Source organism: Chaetura pelagica, unplaced genomic scaffold, assembly GCF_000747805.2.
Source record: "Chaetura pelagica isolate M959 unplaced genomic scaffold, ChaPel_1.0 scaffold70, whole genome shotgun sequence".
NCBI classification, from domain to species: Eukaryota; Metazoa; Chordata; class Aves; order Apodiformes; family Apodidae; genus Chaetura; species Chaetura pelagica.
In genome coordinates, this window is record NW_009952265.1 from 6,245,521 (window position 1) to 6,256,576 (window position 11,056).

The 11,056-nt window shown below is 35.6% G+C and overlaps 1 protein-coding gene across 1 annotated transcript in view; it reads right to left on the minus strand.

Moving 5' to 3' along the window:
- The window catches only part of STXBP6 (syntaxin binding protein 6 (amisyn)), a 67,846-nt gene that overhangs the window by 18,182 nt on the left and 38,608 nt on the right, over positions 1 to 11,056 (minus strand). The window contains exons 2-3 of the mRNA XM_010007712.1: positions 6,012 to 6,142; positions 4,058 to 4,223 (exon numbers count right to left, since the gene is read on the minus strand). Of these exons, the coding sequence (XP_010006014.1) occupies positions 4,058 to 4,223; positions 6,012 to 6,142 (297 nt within the window). The remainder of the gene's footprint in view (positions 1 to 4,057; positions 4,224 to 6,011; positions 6,143 to 11,056) is intronic.

Genomic DNA, 11,056 nt, shown 5'->3' on the forward strand with positions numbered 1-11,056 from the left:
AGTGTCAGCCTAGTATTATGTCAAGAGTTAAGTTGTTCTAACAAACACAATCTGTAGATTACAAAATTTCTGCACGCCACTCATCTCCAACTTTGTTGTTACACAACTGATATAAAGACAGTAAAATCTGATGAGCTTGGGCACTGAATAACAACGTAACATAAAGATAACCCAAAATAGACAGGTGCCAGTATGAGAACACATTATAAAGGTATAAAAGTAGAAGACATTTCCTATCACAGTTAAAACACCCTCTGCCTACAAATGCCTGCCTTTACTTTCCTCTCTAATACAATATCCAGAATGCATGTAAGTGATGGATCAGGCTCTTCTAAACAAGACAAACTTGAAATATTTAACACAAGATACTAGTGGGAGGAATCTTCTTGCAGTCTTGAAATTTGAATTGAAAAAAATTGAACAAATTTGAATTTGTTCTTTGTTCTCAGAATTAGCATTGACACCTTAAATCAGTTTTCATTATTGCTGTAACTACAAATGCAACTAATCGTGTTACAGAAAGCAGTCTAGCCTATTCAACTCAACTATATATTTACAGGATAAATGAAAATAAAACAAAAAACAGTTCTGGAGAAGAATCAGAGGCAAAGCATGTGTGTGTGCATGTGACGTAAAAGAAGGAAGGCAATGAAGAAGGTCTGCAGTTCCACAGGATGCCCATATTTAATTACAGCTAAGCTCCTAAGTACTTCCTGCAGAAACAGGAGCAGCACGAATTTCACTTTCTTTACTCCTATCCTTCAGGAAGGAATAAGGCTCAATAAGATAAGCAAGCTTTTAAACAACCCCTTCAAGTTCTTGTACCTTCAGTTTCACTTGGAAGGAAGTGTTTTTTGGTGGCTTTTTTTTTTTGAAAGTACGCATTAATTACAAGATACACATTACATGCATGATCTGAATAGCTATATAACTACATACATAAGCAATGGGTACATATACACACATTCTATGAATTAATTTAAAAAATGCACTTCGGGTATTAGAAATCAAACTGCCTAACCATCTAAAAAGAATATGTATTTTCACATCCTCCAGAAAGTTAAAAAGAATATCACTGAAATCATAAATTCTACCTTAGCAGAGGTGATAGTTACGTGCTTCATCTAAAATCTGACCACACCAAGGTTTAAGAATGATTTTAATATATTGCTTTGGCTAATTAGGAAAATGTCCCAACAAAACAGTAACCTAAAAAACCCCACCAAAAACCATCCTGCATATTCTGAACTACATCTAACTGATTTCACACTACATCCTCACGTTTCTGTTCTTTGGTTTGCTCAGCTACTGTTGGAGCTTACTTTTTCCAGTCAGGATGAATTTGAGATCAGCAATATACTTCACTACATTTTCCATAAAACCTCTGATATTACAGGTTTCAGACTAAATAGGGTTTTGGTCCACAGCTGGCCTATCCCTGGGCTTCAAAAACAAGGACTAGCAGAACTGGAGGTATCTGCCCAGTGTTTGAGCCTGCCCACTACAAACTCACAGAACAGCTTCTAAAGTCAATGAATGGTGCTGCTTCTGGTCAAGTAGTCCATTTGCCTCAGAATAACAGACCAACTAACATAACCCAGTGACTGAACTAAATTCACGTTATTACATATTAAGAAGGAGATCTGCCTTTAATTGGGAGATATTTCAAAGTTGTTATGAGAGTTATTCTTTTTATTTTTAATCAGTGGAGGAAGCACAGCGCCAGTAGATAAATACATTAAATACAAAGTAGCACAAAAACTTTCAAAGATGATAGAAAGATAAGTGAAATATATCTCCATGTATACTGGAACATTAGGAAAAATGTTAAACAAAATAGCAAAAAAAATAACTTTCCCACAAATTTAGTTTGAAAAGCTAATTTAATCTATTTTTTCATCATTAATTGTCTATATTTTCAAGAAATAATAGCGTGGGTGCTAGAACAATGCTTTTGAAACTGACTAAGAACTTATCTGTATGCTTGAACACACTAATAAAGCTTGTAATTATAGTACATATACAGTATTTCTGTAGAAAACTAACCATTGCCTTAAAAGTATCAATCTGAATATTGAAAGGAACAGCAGATGTTTAAACAGACTATTTCAACTTATGTATTACAAGACCATTTCTAATAAAACAATTGTGTTGTATTCTATAATTACTGATACCAGCTATTTGCTAATCCAGAGGTTTTTTCTTTTTTGTAGACTTACCATTACTCAGTGAGAAACAAAGAAAGTCACTGGCCCTGTACCATGTCCATAGTCTGTACCATGTATGTAGACCACACACATGCACAGTTGGAAGGACAGGCATGGAAGATGGGAAGAGTCACCACCTGGTATCAGAGGATGGCTGAATAAGGCCATTAGCTACAGAGATGCAACAGAGAGAAAGCGGGTATGTTTCATGGGACATGGTATGGTCTAGTGTGTGTTAAGACGAGTAAAAGTAACGTTGAAAAACCTCAGTGGAAATACAATATTTTCCACTGTGATTACACTTGTTCTGGATATAGGTTAATACTTGGGTCAGTTGAATCAGGAATTCAATTTTAGACAGGTCAAGTTTATGAGAATATAATAATTTCAGAGGCTGAAATGTGTGGTGGTTTATCAACACTGACTTTTAAGCAGGAAAGATGGAAGTGAACATAATTAGCCAAGAGAAGACAAACCAAGGCTTGATACAAAACTTCTTCTATATGAAAGAGAAAAATTGTAGAGAACATCATCTTCCCTCAGCTCAGAAACTGCTCCTCCCTCCTCCCACCACACCAAAAAGAAAACAAAGGAAATCCTATTAAAGTGGAAAGGGTAAACACATGAGAGGAAGTTTATAAGACATGTTGTGCCTTTTTTCTTAGTTTGAGAAGACACTAAAAGAAAAGGATGACTGACAGAACAATTCTGACTTGTGACCACAAAGTTAGTGGTAATCTCAGTGTCAGCAGCTAAAATGCATGCACCACAGAGATGATTTCTCCCTTACTGATGTTTATCTTTGATGTTGTAGAGGAAAGGGATGCAAGATAAAATAACAGCCAGAAAACTGAACATACAAAGGTGCCTGCACAAAATATAGTTCTGATAATATCGTACAGGAACATACTTTAGATTTATGAGAGACGAGAATTACCAAAAAGAACTGACTAAGGCTCTCCACATTTATAATTGATGTCTATCGGGGGAAGAAACAACAACTAAACAAAACACCAAGACACTTCACATTTCTCTTCTACACTTTGGAGATTCATTGAGAAAGAGAAAAAAGATTTTTTTATTCCAGCTGTGAAGATCACATGAGGTGTAAGAGCTTTTAAAATTATTGTTTTAGAGAAGACAAAAAAGAGACTGTTTTCAGAAATTTCAGACTAACATAACAACTAAACCAGTTTCTTTTCTGAAGGAATGCTTTGTCAAGTATGTAAAAAATCCTCCCTTAAAAATAGTTTTTGTTGCTCAAGAAGTGGACAATAAATACCAATTTCACATATCGACCAGCATTTTTTTAGCTAACCAGATGTATTTTACTCTAATCCTGGAAATTCACTTTAAGATGTGTGACTTGTGAAATGTAACATAACTCTAAACTAAATGTTCTCTGCCGAGATCAAAGTAAGTTACAAAAAATCCATGGGAAATTTAGTAATAACCACTTTTTCATGTGCTTGTGAGGAAATGGCAATGTAGACCAGGCTTTTAGTTGGAAATATTTCAGGTTATTCAGAAATGTTACTGGATGAATGGAATTAGAGAGACAAATTAAAATCAAGGTTGCTAAAAGAGGGAGGAGAACAACTTCTCACATGGTAGGTAAGGGATGTTGCCTCTAGAACTGAAGACTAAGGAAGCAAAGATAGCAGAAGAATGGGAAGTAGCGATTGATGGAGAAATGCTGAAGTAGCGATTGATGGAGAAATGCTGAAGCCTAGAAGTCTACTACCATGAAGTTAGCATACTCAAGACGCAATTACAGGCTCAGTTCAACACAGAATAACTCACATGCAAATAATTTCAAGTCCAAAGTACTCCAGCTTCAATTGACTTACCTCCCGTAATTTTAGATTGGCAGTTGATAAATTCTGGCTTCTTGTCTGTAAGGTATCGCTGACAAGTGTGATGTAGAACCTGAACAAATGTGCATTTTTCTGAAGCTGTGCTTGCTACCCATTGGTCAAAAGCATTTTCAAATAGTAAATCAAATTCTGGGGAATCCTAGAATAAAAAAAAAACAAACACTACTTTTATTCCAGTTTTATAAATGATTTGGACAAAAGATACAGAGTTATTACTTTTTAAAAAGATATTGTGTTGGAAAAAAACAAGTCATGCACCTCAGGTCCACCCTGGAATTATTTTTCCTTTGCATATTTTTGGCTGCAAAAAAATCCAAGCAAGCAGAAAGTGTTTTTTTTCTTGCAGGTATTTTTAAAGAGTAATATTAAATTATGACAAAAATACCTGAAAACAAAAATCCTTTAGACCAAAAAATTAAAAGTAGGAATCCCATAAGAAATCTTTGCTATCTACACATATATAGTCACTTGTGTCTATACTATTAAAGGATTTGTGCCTCTCAGCAGACAATCTACCTTCATGCTGCATTAGGAGAAGATATGGTTTTGCTCTTGATGCTGAACCCAAGAAGGAAAAAAAAAGCAAGTCCTAGTTATTGTATTTAATGTATTATCATAAAGTGTTCCATAGGTCTCAGGATTACATGAAAAAAAAAGTACTTTGAGAATAAATCAAGAACCAGCTCTATACATGCATCAACCACCAAAGCAAATGAATTTTATGTACAAGTATTGCTACATATTTAGCAATACCTGCTAAATATAATTTTGTAATCTAATCCAGTAAAGGCCTTTTTTGAATCAATGACACTGGGAATGCATAGGAAGATGAGTTTGAAAGGAACATGTCTAAGCTTAAGAACTTGATAGGACTTTTCAATCTGAGAGTATCCTAAGTATCTCTTATTTACATAGCTGCATAGCAGATGCTAGGAAAGGGTGTAAAACTAATGTTCCTTATATATTTGTCATTGCTATAATTTTTATTGTCCCTTTACTCAGCGAAAGTAGAATTCTAACCCCTGCATGACATAAAGCAGTGGCTAGAGGGCTTCTTTTTTGTAGGAAAGACTGTACTGGGTTGTAAGAGAATTTGGAGCATGGAAGTTAAAGACGCTTAGGTGGATGATTAGAACACAGCTTTGAACAAACCAAGAAGGTTAGTCACAAACATATTTTGCTGTACAATGAACAGTAAGTCACTTTGTGATCACATAGTACGAGCCACATTCCTAACTTCTAATTCTGCTGTTTTACTACTAAAGATTTGTATTCGTAAGCTTATTATATATTAGTACGACATTGTCTTGCTTGAGACAGCTCAAAGAGGGTTGTATATTCCACATTAAATAAATATTTTCAGAACTATTAATTGGGGGGGTTGTTTGGCTGGTTTATTTGTTTTGTTTTGTTTAAATCAGTGTTCACATGCCATTAGCAACTAAACTACACCATCACCCTTTGTAGAAAAAGAAATGCAGAAGGATCTCAGGAGAGAACTAACTGTCCAAGAAAAAAATGCAAGGTTCACAAAAATTGACAAACACGAAGCTCATTAACCTCTCTTGTCCTTGCTTCTACTTACTGCTCTATCTCAAAACACAGCTCATATTCCAAAATGGACCCCAAGAGGCTTACATCTCAAGACAAGCCCAACAAAGCTCTTATTTTTCTCTTTACAGAGAAGAGTGTAGGAAGAAAAGCAGGGAAAGACAGGAAGAAAAAAACCCCTATGACTATGAACTTTGGCCTCCTCCTGTCTTCCTTTCAAAATATATTTCACGTATTCCATGGAGTTATTTCTATTTTTGAGAATTTGCACTTAATCTTACCTTTCCAGATGCCTTTTGAACTGAGAAAGAGTGCCTGATTCACAAATATGTTATAAAGACCTCAGTTTTCATTTTCTAGAACTGTTCAAACTCACCCGATTAGGGTCTATACCATTGACCTGGCGAAGCTGCTCGAGCATCCACTGCGTTCTCCTGACAAAAGACGTAGAGCCTTCAAATTGTTTCACCTTTGTAATAGATGCTTGAGCTGGTTTCTTGTTCGTCACTGAGCATTTAAAAGAAAAATATATAAGTGAAATGGGCTAACGGTTTCAGGAACACGCCTTTTAATTCACTGCATCAATAACTGGTTTGCTGATGTATAATGTCACACAAAGTAAATACACATAATTGATTCTGACAGTAGAACATATTCTCCTTCCTGGATAACATACTGAAAAGCACATTCCTTATTGTCAGAATGACGGTACAATGCCAAACAAACATTATACTACTCAAAATTGGATATATTTTAGCTATTATTGATTTTTATTGCCAAAATCCTATAGAAATAAGAACTAAACCAAAGGTCTTTCCATTTGCATTCTTACAATAACTTTGCTGTTCTCTTTTTTTCTCTGCACTAAGGTTTCTCATACCCAGTCCCTTATTTAAGTCCATTTATGTACCTTTAAAAATATGTTATTTTAGACTGACTTCCACATTGGTGATTGACTGCAATTAAAAATCTCCTGTCTTTTAAAATTATGTGACATTTCCAGTTTCCAGTCAACAGACTGTATGCACTGTATGGAGAAAGCAAGCCCATCAAATCCAACAACAGTCTGTGACAAATAAAGTTTAAAGAATCAAGGAACTAAAGATCCCTCAAAAAATATTAGCTACTGCAAACAAAGACCGTAAGCAAGAATGATCAAACTTGTTATAAACAAAATATGTCTTAAAAATCACAAAGTAGGTGATATAAGACTTCTCTGCATTAGGAAAAAACCCACAAAAACCAACAAACCAAAACCCAATGTAAAGCACTCCGATTAGTGTATTCTTAACTCAGCACCAGGTTTTCAAGGAGTACTTACACATTAAAGCTAACTTTTCAACATCAGGAAAACCAGCTTCCTGTAGTAGACTTTTTTCTCTAAACAACTTTTTTTTCATCAGTATAACTTTTAACGTCCATAGAAATTTTATAAGGAGTTTTAGGCACTTTCTGTAGTCATACTCTGTATTTAATTTACATGTTATTTATCTATTCCTGTATACCAAGTCACTTTCAAACACATTTACTTTTTTTTGTTAAGAAATATTTGGTAGAATCATTGTACTGCACAATCTACTAAACTAAACTTGGTGTGTAATTTATTTTTTCTCCTTAAACTTTTCATTTCCAAAAATCCTTTCATCCAAAAAAGTATTACTGGAAAAGTAATTTTTCCTGCTTTTAGATGCAGGCAGTTAAAGAAGGTTTTCAAATAATCAAGAATTCTATAGGAAGATTGTTTATTTTTGTGCATCTCTTTTATCCAAATAATCAGGAAAACTAACAGACTTCTCACTCTGAAGAGGCACATTGCATGTACTTCTGCACTGTATGACTTACAGTCATACAGTAAATAAACACTGATCATTCTGTACATTTAATAAGTTAATATTGTTTTTTAGGATGAAAACTGACTAATGCACAGTTCGCTGTTGTGATGTTAAATGTACTCTGGAATAGACTGGCAAACTCAGATTAACATGAGAAATTTTTCAATATCTCAGATTTACACATTTTTAGTTCAGTGTGTGTTAGTGAACATGAAAGTCTAGTGCCCTTATGAGAACTTAATTTGATAAACAGAAAATTAATTTCCAAGGAAATTCTAGCAGGGAAAAAAAATAATTAAAAAAATCAACAGATGCTAACATTTCACATGGTAAATAACGCTTTTTAAGAAGTTACTTTGGAATAGAAAGCACAGTTGGACTCAAGGTATTGACCAAATTATTGATAAGAATGGAATAAGCAGATTGCCAGAAGTCTCTTCATCAGCCACTGAATCACTGAGAACCACATTGGTGCTGCATGCGATTCAGAATCACATGTCAAACAGTACAGAACAGAGAAAAAAACTGTAGAACATAGGATCAGAAAGGTAGCAGCAAAATTAGATGAGAACAACTACTGAAAGGAGATTAGTATTAAGTGTTCACTGATGGCTCAATGGCCTATGCACCCAAGACTAACAATATCAAGAAAGCAGAAGTGACAGGCATCCTATCCGTTCTCACATATCATAGACAGGTTCTGTTTTTACTTCAAGTTTACACACTACTGTCTGAGAAACATCCAGATGAGTAGACCAAAAATAAATGGCTCTACCTCCCCTAAATCTAATCTTTTTAATATTCACTCTTATACTTTTTGCCAACTCCAGCGATCACTTTAGCAGATTGTATAACATCCCAGTAGACTATATTTCTGTTTCTGTACAAAGCAATACTAACAGAAGGCTATTTAACAGTGGCTCAAGTTTTATGGTCTGTGGATTGTTTCCTTTACATGCAAACCAAGCATTAATCATAGCAAAGTAAGATGTGTACTAAAAAGAAAAAAAATATGCATACTATACATATGCCGTATAACATTAGTAGCATTATAAAACAAAGCATGCAAAACTAGGAACCACTAGACAGAACAATTGCGTGATCATACTTTTTCCCCCCTCAGAAACTAGTTATGAGATGTATAGCCTGAAATATTAGTACAGCAAACTTCTCACTGCTCTTAAGTCTTTTCTACATGGCACACATTGTAGTGATCTTGAAAACAGAGGTCATTATATACTTCAAGGTGAAAATATCACATTTTACAGATATGATAGTTAAACACTAAATGTCGCATCTCAAAATCTCTATACACTGTTCGGCTGATTTGATTTATCCAAAAATCTAATTCTCCAAACTTCTCTGTATAGCACTCTCAATGATCAGCAGCCCTGTCTTCAGCTGGAGCTGTAAGTGCTCTGTACCACAGCAAAAGAAGATCATATTAGTGCCTAAATTTCAGAAACTCTTAAATATTCCTACTAGTGATCAACTAGAAAACCATCTTGATTAGGTGATTGTTTCTATATCATCCAGCATACAGTAACTCTGGGAGAGGCTGAGAAGGCTTTTCTTTCACAGAAAGGCTTATAATTATCGGGTATTTCAGTTGTCTTAGATAGAAATTAATTCTTAACTTAGTTGATATTATCTTCTTGGAAAAACTGCAGTTCTCCCATTCATAGGTCTCACACCTGTAATTAGTGTGCACAGCCAAACAGATCTACTTGTGTTTCACCTTTTGTGACTTGGTATTTTATAAAAAAGCTAGCATTTCTTAAACATTAAACAACCCCTGCTACCCACGAACCAACCAAACATGCTTTAAAATCTTAATTTAGACACTGACAGCTTGACAGTAGTATGGCAGTCAGTACCACTCTGTGAAACCCTTTGGCAGCTGGGAAAACCATCCACACTAGCTGCTCATTATGCTGCTTTGAAAACTAGAGCAAACAAATCACTGAGTGGCTGTTACCTTGCAATTCTGAAGGTTGTTACCTTAAATCGGAAAAAAAAATTGGAAGCAACTACACGCTCCTAGCCACATTCCCTCTTGACAAATCATTTAGATGTATTTACTAAACTTTTCCACAATCATTATTTACCTTAATAAAATAAAATACATCATTTAAGTTATGTATTTAAGTGGGATTTTTTCGTTTGGTTTTAGGTTTTTTTGGATTTTTTTGGTAATAGAAAGTAACATTCGGCCTTGAGTAGATAAAGCAAATTCATTTGAAACCCACTGATTGATGTTAGGTCTGTAAGGTATTTCTGTGTGTCATCAGATGCAAGAAAACAAGATGCTTAAATTATTATTTATTTATTTTTAAAGGAACATACTGTTATTGGTAAAGCAAGAAAGAATGGGTGACAAGTCAGCTACAACAATTTATGATGGAAGACACTGTGAGGTTTGATTTTGGAGTTTTTTATAGACTAGATTAACACACAAGCAGAATTTGCCAAGTCAGAAACAGCACTATTTCTTACAGGCTTGAAGACATTATTAACCATTTTGCATTGTATCAAGGAGGTTGTTAAAGCTGGTGAGGCATAAAATTAAGTGAAATACTTTGTTTCAAAAGCAAATCAGAGAACATGAGGCAGAAACAGTCAGACCAGACTTCACTTTAGAGAATGCTGTGACAATTAGAAGTCACTGTTCTCATAATTTCAAACACATGGAAACAAACATATTTGCATTCCAGACCTCAGCTAGAACCCAGTGCCATGTGCCTGTCTAGCATCTTTAGCAGCAAATCGGTACAGAAAGCTAAGTGAGACAGCCCCACTTCATCTCATAAACACCCCAGAATACATTTTCTTAATTTTTATACTCTTCTAATGTAACTTTACTTGAATGGAAAAGCTAAAATAATGAAAAATTGTTAATTTTTCAAAAATCTACCCCAAAATACATGGCCTTTGTTTAGGGGCTGATGAGGGGCAAGTTGAAAGCCTGTGGGTAAGAATTAAGGGTCAGGCTGGTGTGGGTGATAGAGTTGTGGGGGTCTACTACAGACCTCCTGATCAAGATGAAGAAGTTGATGAGGCTTTCTACAGGCAGCTGAAAGCAGCCTCACAACTACAGTTCCTAGTCCTCATGGGAGATTTTAACTACCCCGACATCTGCTGGAAGACTTACACAGCCAGCCTTTCACAGTCTAGGAGGTTCCTCCAGTGCATTGATGATAACTTCTTAATGCAAATGGTGGACAAGCTGACTAGAAGAGGAGCGCTGCTGGATCTTGTACTTACCAACAAGGAGTACCTTGTTGAAGCAGTGGTGGCAGCCTTGGCTGCAGTGATCACGAGATGGTGGAGTTCAGGATCCTGTGTGGAAGGAACAGAATACCCAGTAGGACCAGAACCCTGGACTTGCACAGGGCAAACTTTGGCCTCCTCAATCAACTGTTAAGGGAAATCCCATGGGACAGGGTGCTAGAAGGTAAAGGGGCTCAAGATAGCTGGTCAACATTCAAGGACCACTTCTTGCAAGCACAGGATCAGAGCGTCCCAATGGTTAGGAAATCTAGTAAGGGAGCTAGGAGACCTGCATGGTTAAAAAAGGAACTGCTGGGCA